Source organism: Diadema antillarum, unplaced genomic scaffold, assembly GCF_040938485.1.
Source record: "Diadema antillarum isolate AM-2024a unplaced genomic scaffold, OU_Dant_1.0 seq00000229_RagTag, whole genome shotgun sequence".
NCBI lineage: Eukaryota > Metazoa > Echinodermata > Echinoidea > Diadematoida > Diadematidae > Diadema > Diadema antillarum.
In genome coordinates, this window is record NW_027271279.1 from 218028 (window position 1) to 245905 (window position 27878).

The 27878-nt window shown below is 39.2% G+C and overlaps 1 protein-coding gene across 1 annotated transcript in view; it reads left to right on the forward strand.

Annotated features, from left to right (window-relative positions):
• The window catches only part of LOC139729248 (alpha-1,3-mannosyl-glycoprotein 4-beta-N-acetylglucosaminyltransferase B-like), a 159339-nt gene that overhangs the window by 59596 nt on the left and 71865 nt on the right, over positions 1 to 27878 (forward strand). The window contains exon 4 of the mRNA XM_071640179.1: positions 11452 to 11585. Coding sequence (XP_071496280.1) covers positions 11452 to 11585 — 134 coding nt within the window. The remainder of the gene's footprint in view (positions 1 to 11451; positions 11586 to 27878) is intronic.

The window sequence follows — 27878 nt, forward strand, 5'->3', positions numbered from 1 at the left end:
TTGTTTTGTTGTTTGTTTTTCAGTCGAGCAGTGGAGGGGGAAGGGTAATTCAGAAAAGAAATATATAGACGGCATCAGGGAAAATTTTGAGGCAAGAAATCAGTTTCTCAGTTTGACATTGTTAATTTCTTTGCGTGGTGGTTATTATTCCAAAAAGAGTCAGGTATATGAGATGATACTAGGTGTACTTATATTCCGATGGTTCGTTCTTCCGTATCCGAAAATCGCAAATTCCATGTTTGTTACTATAGTAATCTGAAAGTGTACTAGGGTTTGTTAATCCGAACATTTTGTGACATTCCGAAGGTTCGTTAATCTGAAAATGGGAAATACGGTTCGTTAATCTGAAAACGAATAATGTGGTCAAAAATTTGTTTTGTTTTCGGATTAACAGCATTTAGAAAACCAAACCTTCCTTCGTTTTTGAATTGACGAATCTTCAAATCAGCAACACAGTTTTGTTGTTGCTTTTATTTTTTTTTTCGAATAACGAGACTTCGGAAATTGCAAACTTTCAAAGTAACGAACAGTTACGATTTTTGTTAATCATTAAAGCGAGTAGTGGGGGATAATTCAGAAAAGAAATATAGACGGGAGGAATAATCTTTGATGATGATGTGGGTCATGTTTCTGAATGTTTATAGAAAAAGGGTGAGTGATCTGAGTGATGGTGATGATAAGTTATACTAATGCGAGTGTAAAAGACAGCTTGCAGAACATACTAGAGTACTTCTTTCCCTTCCGGCCCATGAATGATGCAAAAAAAAAAAATACATACACCTCACAACAAAAAGAACCACGTGCTCGCAACCTTCGTAAAGTTAAATCTAGAAGTTCATTACCAGCAAAGGGGAAAAACACAACAGTAACTGAAGCAAAGAGATTGTGTAGGCACTCTCTGGCATTTACGAGAAACTTGACACCCCACCCTTCTCCACTCCTTGTGGAAAATTTCCACAAAACCAGGTGCCAGACCCAAGGTGCCAGACGAAAGAATGCGCGCACTGGAATAAACCGCGTGTCAATAGCCTGGAAATATCGATCGAAGAACTAGCTCATGAGTTGTCATCGCAAAGATCATGATTCTAATTAGTCTTTCTTTTGACCGTTAGTAGAAATATCGAACAGTTTATTATTGTGTACTTAATTGAGTATTCTAAATGTTTACTGAACTACAAATTGTACAGGAAGGGATTGGTTGCTCACACATACGAAAGGCCTCGTATGCCCACACAAATTCACTACGAGTATGTGATGCAGCCACTACCCGGTTAGACAGCAAAATCCTGACAATTTCACGCTCAAAAGTACGTATTACTTTGGAAAATTTGAAGGAACTTCACCTACGAACTGTGAAGTTATTTGGCTATCAACATTCGTTCGTTTTTGTTTTTTGTTTTGTTTTTGTTTTTTCCTCGTTTAAAAGACATGATTTCTTCGTATGGAACGTAAACTGTTTAGCGAACATCGTTATGGCAGACTTTGTGATATCAGTCAGGGGGAAAGAAACTGGAATAGTTAAGATGTATAGAATCCAATAAATAACATGAAAAAGCCTGTAAATAACACATAACTATGTTTTATAGTAAACAATAACTGAATATACCCAAAACATTTTGCATTGAAAGAAAGATATTATTCAGAGGGGTGAAGGTTCAGATGCGAGTTTCTTCACTTTGTCTCCCTCTACAAATTAAATTTGTTAAGATCGCAACTGCTGATCTGTAAATCAACAAACACGTACAGTGTACATCGCGTACAGTAGCTCAGTATATTATACGTAGTACTCGAGAATCTTTATAATCGTGCTGCTGGTACACAAGCTGGACGATACTATTACTAAGGCATACTAATACATTGTATGTCGTAATGTTTGCTTAGTCAATTTTTTGCGGACTAGCCAAAATTGAATCAGGGTAGTGATATGACAACAGTAAGTGAATAAAGACAATCTGAGCTTACTCGTTGCCCTATTGTGATGTGGAGCGAGTTTTACCTTGCATTTTAAAAGGCGAGTTTTCTTTCTGTTAGAAATCATGTAACTGATCTCTGCAATATTAATGTACGAATAGGCCCGATAGCTTCTTACTTAGTCTAAACACGATTTCAGTCGATTTTGCTATTAACAGTTCAAGTTTTTGCGTTTGTAAACGGCATTCACTGGTGCTTGCTTGTTTGCTTGCTTGGTACATTTCTGTCATGCGGCTGGCAGTTCGTGACTTATAATTTCCACCTCTCTTTTACGGTCAGCAACGATTTGATAAACAAATTCATAGGGTTCATCAACAAGATGGTGCACATAACGTGATACAATGCGTATTCAGCACATTGGCGTGGTGGCGTAGAAAATTAATGAACAAGCACTAATCTGTCTTTTTTTTTTTCACGCATCGTACTGTGTCTTGCAAGGAAGGTGTCTCAGTGACCGCCTACACCACAGAGTTTCAAGTACATTGTACAGAGTAACTTTGATCAGAGACAATTACGGCTTGCCGATTTCAAAACAGAATGTCCACGCCACGCCTCGTGCGAACAAAAGACGGATTAGGAGGCAACTCATTCACTAACTACCCAGCCCTTGTCGCTGCATAGAATTGCACTGCGTCTGGTCAGGCTTACTAGCAATTCCCTCAGAAGAAGGTGACGGGCACTCTCCACAGAACTCTATAAGAAGTTCTGTGGCACTCTCCCGTTTCGGGACAATTTTGTGACTGAAAAAAAAAATCATTTTTGGGAATGAACTGGATGATGACACATTTGCTCCTGCGATAATTGTTCTTGCATGTATTTTGTGCATGTGAAAAAGCGTTCGAACTTTGTTTCCAGTGTAACGTGGAAACTCGATTAGGCATAGGAGATCCTGATGTAACAAAATAATACCCGATATAACAAACTAATTTCTCCTGTCCAACGAATTCATTTTCTGTTTTGTATTGTTTATTGTGTACTGATAAGGATTACAAAGAACAAAATATGTCTGTCTCAAGATCTCGTCATAGCGAGTTGCCACGTGTTGACTTTGTATAATTTTCGCGTGGTGTTCGGTGCTGCAAACTTCGGCGAGGGCCTTTACTTATTGTTTTATTTCCGCTGTTTCTCATACCTCGTTTGGTACGATTTCTTTCGTTTAATGTCACTTTATTCGTTCCCTTTGTTTCGAAGTACCGGTATGTAAAAATTCTTTCAGGTGTCTCTCTGGTTACAGCTCGTTATTCCGAAGGTTCGTTATTCCGAAGGCTCTTTATTCCTAAGATTCGTTATTCCGAAGGTTCATTGTTCCGAAATTCAGATTCGGATTAACCAATCTTCGGAGTAACGAACCTTCGGAATAACGCCACAAACTTTCGGATTAACGAACCTTTTTCATTTTCGGATTAACGAACCTCTAGGTATAGGGAATCTGCGTGTTTGCGTCTGATTAACGACCCTTCGGAATAACGAACCTTCGGAATAGCGAACCTTCGGAATAACGAACAGCACCCGTCTCGGTTACTGCACATGCATTTTCGTAACGGCGATTTCTCCAATTTGCTGTAGTACTGCATATTTCGAAGGAAGTTCGATCCCAGCCTCTTCGGTGTGCTGCGTGATATTTTGTAGTGTTTGTGTTGTTGTCTGAGAGGTTGTTGGTACTTTGTGATTAGTTTGCTTAGGTGTTATCTCGAGTGATGATGGTGGTTGTGTTCCTTAATTTTGATACGAAAAGGGCCAAATGATCTGAGTGATGGTAATGATATTACTGATGCTGGTGTAAAAGACAGCTTGTTGAGCTACTTGTCCTCCGTCTGATTTCATTTCTCCCTCTTTCACTCTTCTTCTCTTCCCATGAATGATGGGAAAAATACATACACCTCACCTTCGTTAAGTTAAAACTAAATGTTCATTACCAGCAAACGAAAAAAATAAGGGGAAAAACACGAACGGATTGTATGCGGTCGACCCCCCCCCCACCCCCCTTATATCCTTAACTTTTCCACAGCTGCGTGCAGTCACCAGCTGTCCGAAATACTTCCACAATCCCCTTTTCCGTTTCTCTGTCCAGCGTGTAGGCACTCTCTTTATCTCTTTCTTTCCCTTCTTCCCTTAAATGTGTTTTTTGCTAAGGGTATTCCTTTCAATCGTATCCCCCTCAGTTTAGTCATGTCATGTTGTTGTGCCTCTGTTCTTTGTTTCATTTTGTCTTATTTTCTGTATTATGTACATGTACTTGTAATTATAAGTATTTTTGAAGATATTTTAGAGTGGTCCACAATCTACAAGCAATGCTTTTTAGTGGACCCCTCAGTTCTCATTTTTTAAAATCCTTCAAACATAACTTTGTAATTCCAGTATGTGTGCATATCTTTGCAAGTTTGTTGATTACCATTGATTGTTATACTTTGTAACGTATATTATGCTTATGATTGAATTTGTGATTTACTTTGTGTTATGTTTTGTGGAATGAAAGAAAAAAATGAAAATGAGAATGAAATAAATCAAATCAAATCAATTCAAAATTCAGAAGGTTCGCTATTCTGAAGGTTCGTTATTCCGAAGGTTCGTTGATCCGAAATACGCAAATTCCCTATATCTAGAGGTTCGTTCATCCGAACGTGGCGTTATTCCGGAGATTCGTTAATCCGAAAATGAAATTCGGGAATAACGAACCTTCGGAATAACGAGCTATAACCTACTTAGTAGCACGTAAGGGACTATCACAATTTGCTGAAGGTCTCAAAGAACGCATTTAAGAGAAGAAAACGAATCACGTTTTACTTCCAAATCCGTAGTGTTTAGAGTAACTTTACGCTTCATTAAGACATTGTAAGATAATGATTAATCTTCTCTTCTTTGTTTGCCAGTACAGTGTAACGCTTTCTATTCATTAAAAAACAGCAGTCGCCATTGAGAGAGGGACTCCTCGGGACGCAATACATGATGACGCACATTCAAGCAGAAAGCAAAATAAAATGTGATGAATTGTATGCTGTGGCGACGGACATCCAGAATGCGTCCGGCATGCAGGCATTCTCTACTTTATTCCCGGTCCATGCATTCTGCCTGCACTGAGAATGCCCTATTGTTCCTCCCCTCAGCCTTGTGAATAGAGGCATTCCGTCGTATCCCGAGATAGTCCATGGGCCAAGACCCGAAAAATGGGTTGTTGGTACCATCTGAGGTGGCACAACCTTTTTGGTGTCAGTTTGTTTGTCGAGCATAGATATGCTTATCAAGCTATGATAGCATTTCCAAATGAGTAGCTTAGTCATAATAAATGAATTTTTAACCAATTTGGTCTCGTATTTATATCCCTATACTTCTGAATCGAAACTAAACCGCTATACAAAGAAGAGCACTGGCTACTGTATGTCCACAGGTGTTCTGTTGTAAACGCGGTGCGCTTAGTCTTTATTCAAGGCAGCGAAGGGAATATCCAGAGGGTTATGATGTCCACAGCTGTCACGCGGTGCGCTTAGTTCTTTATCTAGACCAATGTACCGTTATCATATCTAAAGTTCCTCATAAAAGGGATTATCCATACTGTTTTTATACTATCCTATCAACAAATACATCAGTTTTAAACAAAAATCACTCTGTTCATTTACAATATCATTCATTATAATGTATCGTAGTGTACCGTTACATTGTTTTTGCATTATCTTATATTGTTGGAGGGAAATAAAGCGACATTGGCGTGGTATCAGCGTTTTCACCGTAGCGTTTTCACCGGAAAATGATAAATGATTGAAAAATACGGTAAAATTCACTAGTAATTGCTTTTGTTGTTGTTGTTGTTGTTTTTAGATAAAAGGATATACACTGTATCATACGCTTTGGATATTCCCTTCACCGTCTAGAATAAAGACTAAGCGCTGTGGACATCATAACCTTTGGATATTCCCTTCGCTGCCTTGAATAAAGACTAAGCGCACCGCGTTAACAACAGAACACCTGTGAACATACCATAGAGCTGCATTTTACAGCTCTATGGAACATACAGAAGACAGTGCTCTTCTTTGTATGGCGGTTAGTTTCGATTCAGAAGTAAAGGGATATAAATACGAGACCAAATTGGTTAAAAATTCATTTACTATGACTAAGCTACTCAGGACTCATTTGGAAATGCTATCATAGCTTGATAAGCATATCTATGCCCGACAAACAAAATGACACCAAAAAGGTTTTGCCACCTCAGATGGTACCAATATCTGGCCTGGCCCATGGACTAAGAATGGGGATTATAAAATCCTCTATTCCAGGCGTCCGGAATGCGTCCGAGAATGCAGACGCGTTACTGAAACCATTCATTCACGAAGAATGATAGCGGCCTCGTGCACCTCTATAATACTATTGTCTTTGACCTTCAAAAGAACATCACACGCCGCCCTGTTGCGTTGTGAGAAAGAAAAGTCGCGCCATATTATACACGTTGTGTTTCAGTGTGCAAAAAAAAAATGAGTAAAAGTGTGTCTGGAAACTGATTTCTAACACAGAGATTTTGTTTTTGTTCGATTTTCTGTACTGGTATGTTGGTTAGTTTGTTTTTTTACGATATAATACTCGTCGCCTAAAGTTGCGTTTCGTACCGCAGTTCGATATACATTCGTATTTTTTCTTGCCAGATTGAGACGCCAACCCTGTTGCTAGGAGGTACCTACCAGGTATACCGTCAGGTCTCGAAACTAGCGGTGGCCCGGGGCCATCAAAAAACGCACGTCGGGCACCAAAATTTCATATATGAAGATTTTGGTGGACCGATCGGGCCAACAAGAAAAGTCGGATGTTTGCCTTTTACTTTTGGAAATGAACAGCGCTAACAATCGACTCCATAAGATGCTAAAATAAATGTCGGATATTTGTTTTTATTTTCGAGAAATGAATAACGGTAATATTCGACTTTATGATACTAAAATTAATATCGGGTGTTTGCTTATACTTTTGGAAATGACTACAGTAAGATTTAGCTTCCTAAGGTGCTAAAATTTATGTCAGATATCTGATTTTGCGTTCGGAAATTAATAAAGATAACATTCGGCTCTGGTAGATGCTGAAATAAATGTCGCATGTTTGCTTTTACGTTCGAAAGTAAATAGCAATAACAGTCAGCTCCGGAAGATGCTAAAATAAATGTCGAATGATCCCTTTGACGTTTGGAAATGAATAACAATAAAATTCAACTCCGTACGACGATGAAATAAATGTCTGATGTTTGCTTTTATGTTCGAATCTGTAGCAATAACATTTACCGCCGAAAGATGCTAAAATAGATGTCGGATATTTGTTTTTAATTTTGGGATATGAATAACGGTAATATTTGACTTTGTATGATACTAAAATGAATGTCGGATGTTTTCTTATACTTTTGGAAATGAATAACGGTAAGATTCAGCTCCGTACGGTGCTAAAATTAATGTCGAGTATTTGATTTTGCGTTGGGAAATGAATAAGGATATCATTCGGCTGTGGAAGATGCTGAAATAAATATCGCACGTTTGCTTTGACGTTGGGAAATGAATAATAATGATATTCCACTCCGGACGATGGTAAAATAAATGCCGGATGTTTGCTTTTATGTTCGAAAGTAAATAGCAATAACATTCGGCCCCGGAAGATGCTAAAATAAATGTGGAATATTTCCTTTAACTTTCGGAAATTAAAATATTCAACTCCGTACGATGATAAAATAAATGTCACATGTTTGCTTTTACGTTCGAAAGTAAATAGCAATAACATGCAGCTCCGGAACATGCTAGAATACATGTCGAATAATTTTCCTATCTGTAATTTGCCCGTTTGCTTCATGGTTGTGAGGGTAGCTCGTTAGCCACGCTGGTCTGTAATTTCATAACAGCCCTGTCACTTTAAAAACGCTTTGTAATGCATTATAGGTCCTGCAGTATAAGATAAGTAACTTGTAATCATTCGTAGTGACGTAGAATGCGTTTGTATTGTAGCAACAGCACTGATTTTCATATTATTATTCATATCAGTTCAATTCTGTTTGATCCAAATCCGGTTAATTTCACATGATCGGCATTTGATGACAATAATAATGGAACTGTAAAAAAGTATAGGAGACAACATGCTCAGCAGACGATTCCTCCTTTTGATTCCCCTCTCCCTGTCTCATTCCCTCTCAGCTCACTTTGATCTTTCCTCTCCCCAGCCCACCCGACAAAGAAGAAGTTCGGTACAATACAAAAACAAAAACAAAACAAAACTAAAACTAAAACAAACAAACAAAGGAACATGTGCTAGCTGAATAAATGGGAATGATACCTATGCCCCAGCCAGGCCAAGCTTGTGGAAATTTCCATGAAAGCGGAGTGGATCAATCAATAAGTTAGTGTTGCCTGCCAGCAAAGGAATGCGCGTATGCATTCCTTCACACCCCACCCTTGTTGTAAACCACGTGTAGATATCAATTAGACAGTCTGGCCTGGGAGTGGGAGTGAGCTAGGGACATGTCTCTAGCACTAGTCTTGAGTAAAAGCCCCTTTTGAGTTCCTGTAAACGTCATATGATACTGTTTTGTCTTTCTTTTCGCCTAAAAAAAAAGCATATAGCGAACAGACCTCACCTCCCTGGTATCATAAATGTTCACGTAGCCATGCAAAAGGATTGATTTATTCCTTCTAGGCGAAAACTGAATTAAATGTCCTTTGATAGAAAATTCGAAATCTAGCATGCCTGTATAAAGACTACCTTGGTACCTTCGCAATACCAGGCCAGCTAGAGATCCAGCCACATGTTCGATCGTTGAGAGCTAGCGAAGGAAGCAAAACGGTGAGCTAGTACTTAGCGGCTGTACGTATACTTAATGCACCTCATTGGTGAAAGCGTGGGGCTGATCGAATGCGTTCTAGAAGACAAAGGCTGTGAACCCTGGCAAATTAATCCTGTTGGTAGTGTTACCGTTAGGTTTTATCAGACAATAGAGAGATTAGACAAAGTCACCCTCATTGTTGATGCATTCTCAGTTTCATTCCGGAATGCCCGGCTTATTTCTAGGCCCTGTTGTAAGCTGAGCATTCCCAGGCGACGGCCGGAATGGGTACTGAGTATAGAATGCGCGCATTCTCGAGTGCATGCCACTGAGATAAAAGGTACAAGGTGTATTCCGAACGCATTCTGGAATACCAACGAGTGGATGTCCGTCGTGCCTTAAAATGACAGTAACAAAAGTTGTTGGGACCAGGGCTCGCTGGCCCTGTGAGAGATTTGACTTGCAACTGCAAATAAGTAATACAGTTTTGCCTGAAACTTTGCGTTGAATTAGAAACAAACGCAAATTGGCATTGGATTAGTCAAGGTTGCGTTCGATATTTTCCCTACGAAATCGAGCGTCCGCTTAGCAATGAACTTGCTTGTCGCTCTCGGGCGGGAACTTGCATGTGTTGATGCTTTGCCTTTACCTCTCACAACTACTGAAATTTCCCAAGCTTCAGTGCTTAGATTATGTGCACTATACCACACGCTATAAGTATACTTAGTAACACATACAGTAATACTTCATGCGTATCGGGGATTTTCGGAACGATATCGGGAGTTGTAGCGAACGAGTAGCGCGAAACGGTAAATTCGCGATTTTTGTAAGCATCGGGCAGCAATTCTACCTTCATACTTAATGCCGAATTTGGTTCGAAACTGCACTGCTGAGGAGCTGAATCATGTTAGAATTCATTTCTGTAACCTAGAAAATCAGTAAGTGTAATTTTCAGGTCAAAACAGTGCGTAGCCCCAAACACTGGCTTCTCCGCTTCATCTGCTAGTAATATGTAGCACTTTCTATTCCATTTGATTAGTGAAGGTTGCGTTCGATATTTGCCTACGGAATCACGCTTCCTTTTAGCAATGAACTTCCTTGCGTTTAAATGAAAATTTACGTACGGTGCGGGGACTTGCATTTGATGTTTTAGCTTTCACAAGTCACAGCTGTGCTTCATAAAATTTCATCTCAAGCCCAGGGCGCAGATTGTGTGCCCAAGTATACTCGGACGCTGGACTACGTACACGCACGCGTATCGGGGATTCGTATGATTAGCGAGCGAGTAGCGCGAATTAAACGGTAAACTCGCGATTTTTTAAGCATCAAGCAATAGTATATTTATGGCATTTCCTCCTTAATACTAATTGCCGAATTTGGTTCGCAATTGCATTGCTGAGGAGTTGAATCATGTCACAATTCATTTCTGTAACCTAAAATACGTTAATTATTTTGCACATGTATCAGTAAGTGTAATTTTCATGTCAAAACAGTGCTTGGCCCCAAATCCTGGATTGCCGATGGCTTCTCCGCTTAGCACTAGTAGTAGCACTTTAGTTTTCTATTCATTACGAAACAATAGTCGCCATTCAACGAGGGACGCCTCGAGACGCATCGGGACGCATCGGGAGGGTAGAGGGAAGGAGCTTATTTCGCGGACGCAGCGAGACGGCCACCAGGTAAGCTCCTTTTCGTACATGCAACGGTCCATTTGTGAGGGCTCGTCTTTCACAAGTATACTTGGGAGTTAGCCGACGCTTTGCGACGCTCGGCGGCGCCCGCCGACACGCAGTCTAAACTAGTGATTGTACGCCGTCGCTAACCGTCGCTGGGTGTCCTTTGACGTCGGAAATTGAAAGAAATTTACAGAAGCGTCGCACCGCGTCGCTCGCCGTCCCTAGTTTACCAGGTGCGCCTTACATGCATATACTGTATAGCTACATTGTATACCACCTAGAAAATTCTCCACTTATCTGGTCAGCCTGTATGTACTATATCTATACCACATAGAATGTTCTCCATTAATCTGGTCAACCTGTGTACATACACATTAAAACAACCATGCATACAGTACATCATACATGTACATAATTACTAGTGTGTACATTTGTGACAGTATATTTAAATCACATTTCTGATGACGCATCATTAGAATCATGATTCAAATGACGCATTTCTGCCATGTGTACATGCGAACTGGAATCGTAGAGGGTGATTTGAATCATAATTCCAGTGAAATGGCATGAAAATGAGTGTCCGGACATGTTTTTTAATCTAAAAGAGTTGTTTTCAGAGCAGGTAACAACACCAAACCACCACGGAGAGCTTGTGCTACAAACATTTTATCCAAATGTAGCTCAGAAATAAATCCAGCGAGAAAATATTCTGCATCTGTTTTTGTTTTTCTTATATAAACTTACCCCACCCATCCCCTTTCCCATCCCCCTCCCCCTTCCCCAACTCTCAGAACTCACTTTCAAAGAATCAAGTCGCAAAGGGACATGTGTGAAGTTTCTTGTCTTTCTTGGATGTCACTGAGAGATGTCCCTGCTGCTTTTAAAGTAACTAGCATCAGTTAACGAAAGCAGTAGAGAGTGAGGAAAAAATGTGAAATAAGATGCATCTTCAGAAGAGGCTGTTGGTACTCGAGGGATCTTTAAACACAAGTCTCCTCCTCTTTCCCCTCTCCCTGTCTCCCCCTCCAGTCTCCATAGTGATCGGCGTGCCGACCATCAAGCGAGAAGTGGAGACCTATCTGATGGAGACGCTGCACTCGCTCGTCAACGGCCTGTCACAGGAGGAGAAGCTAGAGTGTCTGATCGTTGTCTTCATCGCCGAGGTAACGTATGTCAGCGGAATGTCTAAGCAGAAGATGGTGTGGTTCTATCAGAGTGTTCAGACGCTAAATTGCGGTGTAGCTATATGATGAATTTATACGTCTGAACGCTGACTAATGAAACGACGTACACTTTTTGTATAACGAAACAATGTATAGCGAAACAACGGTCAGAGCATCATTTTGAACTAGAACTCGATAACGAATCAGCATTCCATCGTGTCCATTGTGCGTCTGAACGTATGGTGACCTTAGAACAGTAAACTTGGAGGGGCTTAATGGGAGCAAGCACGAGAGGTGATCTTGTACCTGTCACTCATGACTGCACATCTCTCCTATTTCCGGAATGGTCAAAATTAGCATCTGAACGATCTGTCGGCTATAAGATGATTCTTTATACATCGTTTCTTTTAATCGAGTTTTGGTATAAACTGGCTTGCGTCTGAACAGGGGATATGACAGTAAAAAGGGGGGGGGGGAAGGGGAGGCACCTATCCCGTTGTGTTTACTCTCCAACATCACTGCTGGAGTTCACCCTGGCAGACAGACTGATTAGGAGATGCTCCTTCTCTTCTCTGATCAGTCAGACTAAATAACTGACTCAAGAGGGTGAATAGGTAGATGTAGGATAATGGGATGGATGGATTGATGGGAGGTCCAGTGATGGGCAGAAGGGCAGATTGACAAATTGATCCCAAGATGAACAAGATGAAGGGATGGATGGACCTACGGGTAGGGTATATAGATAGTTTAGTTTATTGATTGAGAAATAGATGTTGAGGATAGTTGGATAGAGTTGGATAAATGTTTAGGATAGTTGGATGGACAGCAGAGGAGGAGGAGAAAGAGGAGGAGGAGGAGATGGAATAAGGGGAAAAGAGGGGCGGAAGGGGCGGGAGGGCACTAAGACCTCAGGTACTTTGACCTCTCAGTTGAATGTCAGTTGTGGGTAGCTGTCAGGCTTGTGTCTGTCAGTAGAAGTCTAGACAGTGACAGAAGTGCCAGATGTGGAATGCCCTGTGAATGCAAAGTAAAGCAATGCTAGTGACCTGGACAGTGTGATGACAGCTCTCTTTATTGACATCTCAAGCCATGTGTTTTCCATGTATATCAAATGCATCTTCTTTTGGACCCCGTTTACAGTGCGAGGCTCGGCTGCGGCTCGGCCGCGGCTCGGCCCAGCCCCGCTTCAGTGTAAACGCGCAAAAGGCCAAATGCGGGGCCAAAATTGGCCTCGCATTTGGCCTCGCTTTGGAGGTGGTCTCGGCCGCGGCCGAGCCCGGCCTTTTCTTGGTGTAAACGCAAACTGGGCCAAATGCGCGGCCAATTTTAGTCTGGCTTCCAAACCCTCTGCCCGTACTATTTCGTTATTCAGGATATTAACCCCCTCAACGTCGAAAACCAGTATAATTTCAGGTGCTTTTGTCCTGCAAAGGATTTTTTCCTTCGGCAAAAGCCTTTGCCCGAACGGCGACTTCGTCACCACGAAATTCAGTTGGCAAAGGGTCTGAAAACCAGACAATACCAAATTGCGTTTGTTTACAAGCAGAGCGCCACTACGACAAAATATTGAAAGGTTTGAATCAAAAACGCGGCCGAGCCCGGCAGTGTAAACGGACAAAATTGCGGGGCTCGGCCTCGCAATTCAGGCTGGGCTCGACCGCGGCTCGGCCGCGGCTCGGCCCAGCCCCGCACTGTAAACGAGGTCTCATTTTCAGAGGGCAGAATTCATGTTAAATCTGGCCACCATGGATAATGCCTCAAAGAAATATGACTTTGGAGTTGGTAGATATTCTGGCAATAATCGTAAATCATTTATAATCAGTTTTTTTACGTCATAAGTTGCATGAATTATTATATTTCTTTTTTGCGAGCAAGGCAGTGATGTAGAAAAGGAATACTGGTATTTGGGCAAAAACTGCTAATTTTATGTTCAGAAAAAAGAAAACCTCAGAGGATATTACTGTAGGCAACTGTAGGATGTTATCTTTCCTTTATCCAGTGAGTGCAGATCATAATCATATGTAGGAAAGACACTACATTTACCCAAGCATTATACTCTGCCAATAAAATTGAATTTCGTATGGTCCGCAAAACAGTGTTCTTTTGTATGTGTAGTGATAATAGCAGCGTCTTTCAGATTGAACATCCAGAATGCATGGCTAATGAACTCTTGCGTCTTCTCAAGCTCTGATGCTACATGTGGATCGTATCACACTTTGGTGATGTTGTTTCTGGGTTACTAACGTTTGGATGATGCATCAAAACTGTTTTTACTCGTAAGTGATTGTTGATACACCTGATGGCTTGCTGGGTAAAGTTTTCCTGCTCGTAGACATCGGAAGGGCATACAACAAAGGGCTAGAGCCACACGTGCTGACTAACTTGGTACCCCCTGGGTGTTAAACTGGGTTGCAAATCACCCCCTGTATTCACATGTAGATAGTCAAGACAGATTAGAAATGGTAGTCTGTTGGAGACTGTCTGTTGGTAAACCCTGCTCCCCTGTTCAGACGCAAGCCAGTTTGTACCATAACTCGATAAAGAAATGACGTATAAAGAATCATCGTATAGCCGACAGACCGTTCAGACGCTAATCTCGACCGTTCTGAAAAACGTCGTATAGATGTGCAGTTTCTCACTGCTCATGCTGTTCAGTTATGGTCATGAGTGACAGATATAGGATCACCTTTCGTGCACGCTCCCATTAAGCCCTGCCCAGTTATAACATTCTATGGTCGCCATGCATTCAGACACACAATGGACATGATGGAATGCTGATACGTCATCAAGTTCTAGTTCGAAACGATGCTCTGGCTGTCATTTCGCTATACGTCGTTTCATAACACATTGTTTCGTCAGCGTTCAGACGTATAAATTCATCATATAGCTATAGCTATACCATTTTGGTACAGCTATACCATTCTAGTATAATTTTTTTTTGCGTCTGAACACCCTGTTCAATAAAACCGAAATATCTCTTATCCCAGTCATACAGGGCATTTAGAACACTCTAGGAGTTCTCCTGAACCTCTCGTGAATACAGAACTGGTCTATTGAAGGACTTGATAGATAAGCAATCTTTAAGAATGTTATATAATGCTTAATTATTGTCATAAATTTTGCTGTAGCACTGGAGAAAATGCATTATGTTGTGACTGATGCTGGTTGTACATTGTTATATAATCTAAATTTTATTGTGTATGCCCATGTGCATCCTCACTGGCACACGCACGCACCTTAGCACCACATGCACTTTGCTACACTTTAGAACCTCAAGCAGCATTAATGATTCACACAGCCCTCCTCTATGTATTGCAGTGGTAGATCCAGGGGGGAGCGCACCGGGCACACCCCCCCCCCCCTCTATTTTTTTTTGTTAAAACAAAAGAAATAAAAAGAAAAAAATGGGGGAGGGGTGCATGTGCTCCCCCCCCCCATTAATTTTGTAAAGGCGCCCTCTCTTTATGGAATTCCTGGATCCGCCCCTGTATTGTGTTCGTCAATGTATGTTACATGAGGTCAGCCATTTCTTCAAGCTATGCTTGACATGGCAGCCATAATTTGCACTTTCTAGCAGTCACATATCTCAATATCTATGTTCCCTCACAATGCAAGATGAACTCAAGTCTATATGATTTCTGTTTGAGCTATTCACCATTTAATTTCTGTACATCATTACAATGTCTCCTCCAGCCGTTTTTGAACTTAATGTCAATATTTGTGTGTGTGTGTGTAAAATGTGAACATGCAAAAATGAAAAGAAAAAACAAAAAATGAAAAATATGCAAAATGTAAAAAAAAAATTGATCTCTCAAAATATAATTAAAGCAATCTTAAGCAGTTGGTACTAGTTGGGCATATTTTGTTTGTAGTAAGCATCAGTGCATTTCTATCCCATTCACCCACCCCCCAGCCCAAAATGAAGATGTTACGTGAATTGTGACTTTATAACCATGATGCCCTGTACGCATACCAATACCATCCAACTCGCCGTTGCCATGACAGCGGTTGGTCACACGTCAACCCACTTGAGGATTTCTACTCAGGCATCACGCGATTTGCATTTTGATTAAGATACGAGTATCCATCATCAGGCCACTCATTTTTTTTTTTCTTTGCCAGAAAATTAAGTATTGGCCCATTGCATTCACATGGGTGAAAACTTGTGGTGGTGCATAATTTTGTCTTCACTGTGTTTGTAGTGTGGAATGCCATTTAACTGTTTCGTAATACAAGCATTGGTCATTGCAGTGTGTTTTATAGAAAGCATAAAGAATATATTGTTATAAAGTGTGACTTTAAATCTAATGACTCGATAGAATTTTAGGAGATGCAATGAATTTTGATCGAGAGTACTTTCAGTTTGTATTAAGTTTATAATGACCCAGTGGAATTGTAGGAAATGCAAGGGAATTTTGATTGAGAGTACTTTCAGTTTGTATATATTGTTGTAGAGTATGACTTTTAAAGACCCAGTGGAATTTTAGGAAATGCAAGTGAATTTTGAGTGAGAGTACCTTCAGTTTGTTCAAAATTAGTGACCATTAGTGATCACGTGGGATCATGAGTGACCATGTAATTATATATGACTATTAAAGTATAGATAGGATGACAGAGCGGTTAATGTATTCAGAATCAATTAAAGAGACGGTACACTATTGGTTGAGGTGAGGACTGGGCTCTTAACTTTTTGTAAGATACCAAGAAACCAGTTATGAAATAGTACAGAGCATACCATTCTAAGAGAAATTCAAAGTTTATTTGATAAAAATCGGTTTTGGAATTGCTGAGATATCTGAAAACAAAGTAAAACAAAGTGATCATAATAAAAGGTGGGTCCCACCTTTAATTAGGATTACTCTTTTTGGATATCTCGGCCATTTCAAAAACAATTTTCATCAAATAAACGTTGAGGGTACACTTGGAATTACATGCTCTTTTCATATTTCATAAGAGGTTTCTCATTATCTCACCAAAAAATGTTAGAAACCTGAAGTTTGGCCTCAACCAAAACTATACCATCTCTTTAAGCCTGCCAAAGACCATTCACTCTCGAAACATCTTCAACATTGGTTGTGACACATGTATTTGTCTGTGAAGCAAAGTCTTGTGAGTGAGAATGCATTCATCAAGGAAAGTTCGGTTTCGCCTTTTGAATTATGGGAAGTTTTGTCATGTAATGGGGCTTTGGTGCTGTACGCTTCCATAATCTGTATGGTATTATATACTATGAGATCAAGAAGAAAGATAAAGGGAAGTTGTTTATCATTTCCATGTCAGGCTGCATAAATAGGTGTTGAGTATCTTGTGGGACATACCTGGTTTGTAGATTGTACACTCTGTCAGTCTCTTCTGAAGAACCTGTGTTTGCATTTTAACTATACACTCGCACGTTTCTATCAAAACTTCAGCTACACATTATGGCCTTATGGAATCATTTGGTATCAAAAGTTATGGAGGATGGCTAATTTTGCTACTGCCTGACTAAGTAACGTGCATTATTTGTTTTATGAAATGATGACATTGTTCTCTGGTTAGTGAGTGAGAAAGAACATTTATCTGCATTCTATAGAAAAATTTCCTAGGAGATTGTCAAGCACTTTCCAAGTTACTCCATTTGGGGACATGTTTCTCTCTTACAAAAATGTCACATTTTGACCCCAACATCGTAGTCACAATAGACTTCAAATGTTCTTGATGATAAGGGATCACAAGTTTTATTCGTACTCTAAGTTAGACTAGTTCACTGGGATTAAAATAGTAAATTCTAACAAACCGATTAGAAAAAGATATCTTTGGCATCAGGCACAAAAGTATGAAACTTACTGAATTTTTGGGAGTCATTTTAAGTATTTATTATATATCCTTGGTTGGGTGAGGTGATGATGTAACTGCCTCACAATTTGCCCATAGACCTGCATGCAAATCTTCACCAAATTTCTTGAAAAGTGACTTAAGAAGACAAAGTCATATCTCTCATGTCAAATTATCTTTAAGTTGTAATGATTTAGCATAATATATATGACAACTTTTGAAAGAGAGGGGTTACTGTTCTTAAATCAGTTACAAACAAACAAACAAACAAACAAACAAACAAACAAACAAACAAAGCCCAGTGTTTATTTTTATTTACAAACTAATAGGATAGTCATGAAGTGATGACCTTGTTGTATCATCTTATTCTAATGTTACTGTGATCGTGACTGTTGGGAGTGTTGGAACAAAATAGCATATTTGACAAAACAGATGAGACTTCAAAAATGTCCAAAATTTTTCAGATCTGATTGCACAGTATCTTTCCGTAACGTGTTTGAGTTACTTTATTTTCCTTGACGAAAGTCAACATATAATGTTGAGTCGAACTTTAATTTCTCTCACGATGACTCACAGTAGGTACCCTCCCACCTAGATGTGACTGTGACTGCCCCCCTAAAGTAGCAAAATGTACCTTCGCTTGTCCAAGTGCGGGCGAGTGATATATTTGGTCCCCCAACCCCACCAACAATTTCAGCAGGAGCCAGCTTTCTGTTGGCACCAGACGATGACACATTCAAGCTTTTTATGGAAACATGCTCTCCACCATGGAACAGTGCATTTTCTTGAAGTCAAATGGCCTGACCTCATCTTAGAGGGGTGATTCCTTTGCTAAGAACGACATCCACAACAACGACAATGGGCTGCATAACAAGTGACGAGAAATTCAAGTACTAACAATTTGTAAACTAGACAGGTTAAATGGAAGTGTCTGCCCCGTTCTGCAAGATGAGGCCAAAACGTGGGCAAGCTCTAAAAGGGATGGTGTAGTTTGGGCTGAGATGGGGCTTTAGGTTTCCAACTTTTTTTTTTATGTGAGATATTGAGAAACGTCATGCAATATGGAAGAGCATACAATTCTAAGACGAATTCAAAGTTTATTAGATGAAAATCAGTTTTGAAATGGCTGAGATATCCAGAAACAAAGAGGTCCTAATAGTCCCGCCTTTTATGAGGACAGATTTGTTTTACTTTGTTGTTTTTTTTTATATCCCAGCCATTTCAAAACTGATATTTATCAAGTAAACTTTGAATACCTCCTAGAATTATATGCTCTTTCATACTGCATAGGGGGTTTTCTCAATATCTCGTAAAAAAGTTACCATCTGAATCCCCCATCTCGACCAAAACTCTGCCATCCCTTTAAAATGTACTCCAGTGCCAGACTGGCTCATGTGGTGAAACTCTGCAGCTCTTCACACTTCTCCCTTGTTAGAACAGGGCGGTAGCATTAAGTGGTTGGAAAACTGGCCCACAACCAAATTCGAAAGGAATTAGTTTTGTGTAGTTAGTATGATAAGTACATACGATTGTTTCATTTTCTCTTTGTGATGGTATGTTTGTTTGTTTTGTTTTGTTTTTGCATTGTTCTTCATTTTCTTTTCTTTTTTCAGGGTTGGTATGATATCACATAGCAAAGAGGATTTTTGTTTCGAATGAAATGTTTTGGTTTTGTTATGTTTCTTACTGTAGTGGCGTGTTTGGATTTACATTGGAATGCATAAGTTTACCTCTTCTTTTGTGCCTAATCCAAGAAGAAGAGTCAGTTGTTTTTAGACTTACAACTTTTTATATATAACCCAGGGGATTTGTATTCTTTTATGAACCACATTCCTGTCAGGTATTGTGAATATTATGAATAGCAGACAGTTTGTTAAAGGGATCGTACAGTTTTGGTTGAGACCTAATTTCAGGTTTCTAACATTTTATGGTGAGATAATCAGAAACCTCTTATGAAATATGAAAGAGCATGTAATTCTATGAGGAATTCAACGTTTATTTGATGAAAATTGGTTTTGAAATGGCTGAGATATCAAAAAAGAGCGATTCTACTAAAGTGTGGGTCCCACACTTGATCACAATTGCTTTGTTTTACTTTGTTTTAGCATGTTTCAGTCATTCCAAACCCGATTTTCATCAAATAAACTTTGAATTCCTCTTAAACTGGTATGCTCTGTACTATGTGTATATAATAAGTGTTTTCTTGGTATCTCACAAAAAGTTAAAAGCCCAATTCTCATCTCCACCAATACTGTACTATCCCTTTAAATATAACGCGCAAGCACAAAGAGGGAGGGGGAGTAGACGTGGTACGTGCATGTACCACTAGGTCTACATGTTTACAATGGATAATCTGTATTGATGTCTATGTTAGTGTGAATTCTTGTGAAAGTATCCAAGATTGTTGGATACTACAGAAGATTATAAATTATTTATCCATATCTTTAACGTGACCATATGGATGCCATATCAGATGAGAAACTAACACTAATATTCACCAGAGCCTTCTTGTTTGATTTTGATGATATTGTTTTCTGATTATATATATTTTTTTATTAATTGTGTCAATCAAAATAACTTTCTTATGATGACGACAATCTGTTTGAATGTGAGAATGAGATTTTGACAGATAACTGGTCTTATGTGTCATGGTGCCTTGTCTGACTGATTTTACTTTGGGGTTAAATATAGTCTTTTCTTTAGCCCCAGGGCATTGCTAAGGGCTTTTTACACTTGTGTTTCTTAACCCCGGACTTTCTCTGACCCAGGACTATCGTTAGTCCCGTACCAATTTTTTCAGCTTTTTACACTAGCCAATTAGTCCCGTACTATCTCTTGTCCGGGGCTAAGGAGAAAACTGACCTTTTTACACTCGTATTTCTTAGCCCCGGACTTTCCAAACCACTGAATATTCATAATTACGCTGTGTACTGTACACGTACACGCACGCACCGGCAGCACTTGATTACCTCGTTTCTGATTGGTCAGTGAGGGTCGGACTACGTCTCCGCCGCTTAGCCCAGGATTATTTTTTCGTTCTGTTTACACTCACTTGCTTGGCACCGCAATTGCGGTGCTAGCACCGCAATTGCGGTGCTAACCCCTGCTATTTTGCAGGGCCAGATAGTACCGTACTATCGGTGGGGCTAGCCCACTTTGGCAAAAACGAGTGTAAACAGAAAGTGGGCTAAGGATAGTCCCGTACCAACGGTGGGGCTAAGGCCCCCCCTTAGCCCCACCGTTGGTCCGGGGCTAAGCAAAAATTTACAAGTGTAAAAAGCCCTTTAGTGTGTGTATGTGTGTGTGTTTGTGTGTGTATGTGTTTATTGTCCTGTTTACTGATGTTGCCAGCTGTATAATGAGCAAGTTTTTTGTTCGCCCAAGTGACCTCAAAGCCATTTGCACCGTGAAAGTGTCAGGAGTTACTGCGCCCTCTGAATAATTTGTTGACTGAGCCCCGACTTTTCGGCGATAGCTGAGGGACAATGCCACGGTTATGAATCACCAGGCATAGGGCAGGCACACGGTTGAACTCTCCCCGTCCTCACAGCACTCCATCATAACCTGTCAGCCTTAATTGCATGTACTTGCAAGAGTTTTGAATAATCAATTACCTTATTGATTCTCTTTGCACCCTTGAAAAGTGCCCATGTGTGATGAGATTACCAGCAAATGAAAACAAGAATATTCCCCCCCCCCCCCATGCGACAAGAGTTTGGAGCTTTATACAGCTGTGCAATTTCGACCACTTACAGATTTTTTTTTTTTAAAGTCTCTTGCATTTTTTGCCCAATATCTCTTTGCTCATATTCTGCACAATTAATGCTTTTGACATTCAATCCACATATTTTTTCCCCATGCATATGCAAAAAAAAAAAAACCCAAATGTATGCCAACCAGAAAAATTGGAGCTCATTTCCTCAATATAAGTCTGCATTTAAGAAGGGATATGTTATACATATGAAGATGATATTTCATTTATTTGAAAGGATAGAATACATACTGGAAGACCATCACTGGTTGAAATCATAGATTTTGACTCCATTTACAAATTTGCATGAATCTTTCATATATCACAGATCGTAAAATATTACTGTCATGATATTTATGAGATTTTTCTTGAAAAATTCATCATCAGAGGTATGAGAGAAAGAAATAAAAAGGTGAAAAAGAAGACATTAAGAATAGGTAACCTTTATCGTAAAATTTCCGAAGCCAACGTTCAGAGGAATATGAGGGTTGAGTGCATGAATCATTCCTATCTACAGCCAATCAGCAGAAAATATATTTCATCTCGCGTTACTGTCATTAAAATGCTGAAGTTTGCAGGATTCATCATTATTTGTGTCATTTTTAGCTAACCCAAGCAGAGTCAAGTGAATTCTTGCAATCCGTCCTGTGCCATGAATGGGTAAAATTCTTCTTCTTGAAATATGGTAGTAAACAGGAATTATCAATGGAGGAAATAGTAAATAGGTTGTACAAACCCAGGCTGGGGGGGGGGGGGGGGGGGGGGGTGGAGGAGGAGGAGAATAAAGCTAAAATTGAAAAGAGTTTTTAGTATTTACCAAGGTAAAGCATTGAAGTGTATGCATTACCCTCCCACATAGTAACAAAGAGCTATCATATCAGAATACTTATTTTGCCATGTGAGAACAATGTAAAAAAAAAAATCAATAGATTTTTTTTTTCTGTCATAAGCTTCCTGAGATTATGTCCCAGGTTTAATTTGGAGAATAAAGCTAGAAATTAAAAGAGTTATTCTTGTTTAAATTTACAATTGTACCATGACAAGCCTGTATAGTGTCAATGTATTGTTCTAGTACTGCATGGTAACAAAAGCGGAATACATATTTTGTCATGTGAGAACAATACAAAAAAAATCAATAGTTTTTTTTTTTTGTTCTTTATAGACATCCTCAGATTATGTCCCAGATTCCATTGGGAGAATAAAGCTAGAAATGAAAAGAGTTATTCTTGTTTATTAGGTGATACGCTATCAGCGTATCACCTATTGTGATTGTCAAAATCTCTCTTTATTTCTTTTTATTCTTCTTTCTTTCTGGACAATTTTGTGTCATCAATATCTCAAGAATGACATTACGGAATAACATGACATTTTCAGGGAACATGTCTCATGACAATATCTAGCCACAATAAGGTTTTCATGACAGTAACATATCTATGACGTCGTCTAGGCGCCATTTTGTGATTTTTGGACCATGTTACATGATCGATCATAACTTCATAACTAAAGGTCATTTCTGTATCATTTTTTGTGGACATAAAGTTCAGGTCACGTTCTATCTTACTTCTTTTGATGCTAATTACCTAGGACATCATTAAGTGCGCGTAAGCGCGCGTCAAAATTTTAAAAGGCTCAAAACAACTTTCCAATGGGAAATCTCGAAGTTTCAGACAATTTTATGCGTTTCAAACAATTTTGCGCGTGCGCGTCCGTCCGCGCATTTTCGCGCGCACAGCGCGTCAGCAACATGAAAATACACTTTTTTTGACAGATTTGGATTCCTGATACTTTGAGCAACAATATCCATTGATTTCTAATCGATTCCTACAAATAACAAAGCAATGCACTTGCGTCAAAGTTCAAATTTCGCGTGCGCGTCTATGTGCAAATATAGTGAAAAAACATGTCTTTGTTTATTTCGCCATAGCTCTTTAAAACGTCAGGTGACCCTATGTTTTTATTGCATATTACAAAAGCATATAAATTGGACATGACGTTTCAAGTATCATTATTTCCATAATTACATTATGACATCATCATATCGTCATCTGAAATCAAAAAAGTGGAATTAATTTTTTTGAGGTACTGTTTCTGACATTCATTTGCTCGTATCTCTGTTGTTTAAGCTCAATATTATCCCAAATTCAGATATGTTGTACTTTGAACATTTGCCTTTCAAGTCCATGTCATGGTTTTGAAATTTGATGACGTCATCATGCTTTAAATTGTGTTTAAAGGTAAAGACGCAAAATCGGACAAGTTTACGTGTTATGTCTATGGGAGGTGATTTTTTTAGAAACCATGCATTGACTTGACAACGTTTAAGCACCTTTATCTCAGCTGATTTTGCTTCATTTCCTCTGAAACTTATTTATGTTGTAGCTGTGACAATAAGCTGCAGTAATCATGCATTTTATTCTTTGAAATCTCCTCATGAGGTTGACAATTTTGCAATTTAAAACTGAAAATGAGAATGGAATGCGGACCAAACGATTCCTGATTCATCTTTCACGTACATAAGCTTACGTTCCTCTAATTTTCTCGTCGAGACGTATGGTCGAGTGGTTAGAGGCGTCGTCTTAGAAATGTGAGGTTGCACACGTACGGGTTCGATCCTCACAAGAGCACGAAAGAAAATAATATATTTTTTTTACTTTTTTTCTTCAATAGAGTACTACACCTTCGTCCATGTAGAAATCACGTTTGCATGTAAACACACCTATACGCACACACTCACACAGTATACCTTTGTTTTGCGTTGGAGACTGCATTACTTCGACTGCTGCAAAATTATAGTTTTGCAGGTTGGGCTTTTCAAACTGATATAGTATACTGTCACAACATGAAATTTGTTCATATTAATTCAGTAACACAATGTAGTCGTGGTTACTTTGTGCTGATTTATACATGTAACAAGCTATACATTGTAAAAAAGGTATTCAGTCTTCTGTATTGATGATTATTTGTCAATTAGTGGTTTTTGTGGAGTTTCAGATAGTGATAAAAAGTATGGATGATAAGTGCAGCGATAATTCCTATAGTTAGTTCAAAGCTGTGTTACAGATGTTTGATACATACATTTAGCATTGTGTGTGTGTATATACGTGTGTATACAGGTTGGCCATATGACACATGCTAGACAATTACTCTTAATTGATTAGCAAACGTGATCAGCTATGGAACTGAATATGGTACTAATGTATGATGTTAATGATTCTGATTAAACTGTGACGAGTTTAAAGGGATAGCGTAACTGTGTGTAAAAATAAGGCAATTATAAGGATATTTTAGGGCAATTTGATAACCATGCCTATAATAATTTCATACAGGTACTAATGCCTGCCTCATATTCAAATGATAGATCGTCATGTCAATAGCAAACTGACAACGTACGATGAATGTGTTATATATTGAACAACTGTCTTTCAAGTCCATAACGTTCCCCATATTTTCCCGTCGAGACGTGTCGCCGAGTGGTTAAAGGCGACGTCTCAGAGACGTGAGGTTGCGGGTTCGAACCCCACAAGATCACGAAACAAAATAATTAGCTACTTTACTGTTTTTTTTTCTTCAATTTTGTATTACATATTCGTCCATGTAGAAATCACGTTCGTATATAAACGCACCTATACACACACACAGACACACACACACGCCATATCCCTCTTTTTTGTGTGTTGGAGACCACATTGCTTCGACTGCAGCAACATTTTGCAGGTTGACTTTGTCAAACCGATCATAGTATGTAATGACGACGACTGAGGTGTTGTACTTTGAACAATTTTCTTTCAAGACCATGTCATTGTTTTGTAATTTGATGACGTCATTACACTGAAAATTGTGATTAAAGGCAAGGTATCAAAACCAGCCGATTATAGGTTTTATGTCTGCGGGACGTATTTTTCCCAAGTTGCCAGAAATGGCATAGCGACCTCAGTCGTTACAAGGCCGCTTTTCCGTCTAGCAATGCAATAGATGTTCACACGGCCACGTTAGTTGAGTGGGCATTGACTTTCCCCCCGTTATATCTATACATTGTTGTTGTTTTTTTGTCTTACCATTTCCGTGGATGACCCGTGGTCGAGTGGTTACAGATACGGTTTCGCATGCACGCTCAATATAACTTCAAGGTGCCTATATCACATTCTTTTCTTTGTCGATCACAGATGACTGTCATCTCATGACCACAAGCGTATCACCTAACTCGTCCTCAATGTGACGAGTTTTCATGTCTCGTTATTCTTCTTTCTTTCTGGCACATTTTGTGTCGTGAATATCTCAACATTGACATGACGGAATAACATGACATTTTCAGTCAACATGTCTCATGACAATATCTAGCCACAATAAGGTTTTCATGACAGTAACATATCTATGACGTCATCTAGGCGCCATTTTGTGATTTTCGGACCATGTTACATGATCGATCATAACTTCATAACTAAAGGTCATTTCTGTATCATTTTCGTTGGACATAAAGTTCAGGTCACGCTCTATCTTACTTTTTAATGCTAATTACTTAGGACATCATTACGCGCGCATTAGCGCGCGTCAAAGTTTTTAAATGCTTAAAACGACTTCCCAATGGGAAATCTCGAAGTTTCAGACAATTTTAAGCGTTCCGCGCTTTCGCGTCCGTCCGCGCATTTCAGCGCGCAGTGCGCGCAAGCAACATGAAAATGCACATTTTTTGACAGATTTGGATTCCTGATACATTAAGTAACAATATCCATTGATTTCCGATCAATTTCGACCTATAACAAAGGAATGCGCTGGCGTCAAAGTTGAAATTTCGTGTGCGCGTCTATGTGGAAATATAGCGAAAAACATGTCTTTGTTTATTTCGCCATAGCTCTTTAAAACGTCAGGTGACCCTATGTTTTTATTGCATATTACAAAAGCATATGAATTGAAAATAACGTTTCAAGTATCAATATTTCCCTAAATACGTTATGACGTCATCATATCATCATCTGAAATCAAAAAAGTGGAATTAATTTTTTTGAGGTACTGTTTCTTACATTCATTTGCTCGTATCTCTGTTGTTTAAGCTCAATATTATCCCAAATTCAGATATGTTGTACTTTGAACATTTTCCTTTTAAGTCCAAGTCATGGTTTTGACATTTGATGACGTCATCATACCTTAAATTGTGATTAAAGGCAAAGATGCAAAATCGGACAAGTTTACGTGTTATGTCTATGGGAGGTGATTTTTTTTAAAACCATGCATTGACTTGACAACGTTTAAGCACCTTTATCTCAGCTGATTTTGCTTCATTTCCTCTGAAACTTAAGTATGTTGTAGCTGAGACAATAAGCTTCAGTAATCATGCATTTTATTTTTTCAAATCTCATCGTCAGGTTGACAATTTTGCAGTTTAAAACTGAAAATGAGAATGGAATGTGGACAAAACGATTCCCGATTCATCTTTCACATACATAAGTTTACGTTCCTCATATTTTCTCGCCGAGACGTATGGCCGAGTGGTTAAAGGCGACGTCTCAGAGACGTGAGGTTGCGGGTTCGAACCCCACAAGATCACGAAACAAAATACTTAGCTATTTTACTTTTTTTCTTCGATTTTGTATTACATATTCGTCCATGTAGAAATCACGTTCGTATATAAACGCACCTATACACACACACAGACACACAGACACACCATATCCCTCTTTTTTGTGTTGGAGACCACATTGCTTCGACTGCTGCAAAATTTTGCAGGCTGACTTTGTCAAACCGATCATAGTATGTAATGACGACGACGGAGGTGTTGTACTTTGAACAATTGTCTTTCAAGACGATGTCATTGTTTTGTACTTTGATGACGTCATCACACTGAAAATTGTGATTAAAGGCAAGGTATCAAAACCAGCCGATTATAGGTTTTATGTCTACGGCGCGTATTTTTCCCAAGTTGCCAGATATGGCATAGCGACATCAGTCGTTACAAGGCCGCATTTCCGTCTAGCAATGCAATACATGTTCACGCGGCCACGATTGTTGAGTGGGCATTGACTTTTTCCCCCTGTAATATCTATACATTTCTTTTTTGCCTTACCATTTCCGGGGATGTCCCGTGGCCGAGTGGTTAGAGAAACGGTTTTGCATGCACGCTCAATATAACTTCAAGGTGCCTATATCACATTCTTTTCTTTGTCGATCACAGATGACCGACATCTGATGACCCCAAGCGTATCACCTAACTCGTCAGCGTGACGAGTTTCATATCTCGTTTACAATTGTACCATGACAAGCCTGTATAGTGTCAATGTATTGTTCTAGTACTGCATGGTAACAAAAGCGGAATACATATTTTGTCATGTGAGAACAATACAAAAAAAATCAATAGTTTTTTTTTTGTTCTTTATAGACATCCTCAGATTATGTCCCAGATTCCATTGGGAGAATAAAGCTAGAAATGAAAAGAGTTATTCTTGTTTATTTACAATTGTACCATGACAAGCCTGTATAGTGTCAATGTATTGTTCTAGTACTGCATGGTAACAAAAGCGGAATACATATTTTGTCATGTGAGAACAATACAAAAAAAATCAATAGATTTTTGTTGTTGTTCTTTATAGACATCCTGAGATTATGTCCCAGATTCCATTGGGAGAATAAAGCTAGAAATTAAAAGAGTTATTCTTGTTTAAATTTACAATTGTACCATGACAAGCCTGTATAGTGTCAATGTATTGTTCTAGTACTGCATGGTAACAAAAGCGGAA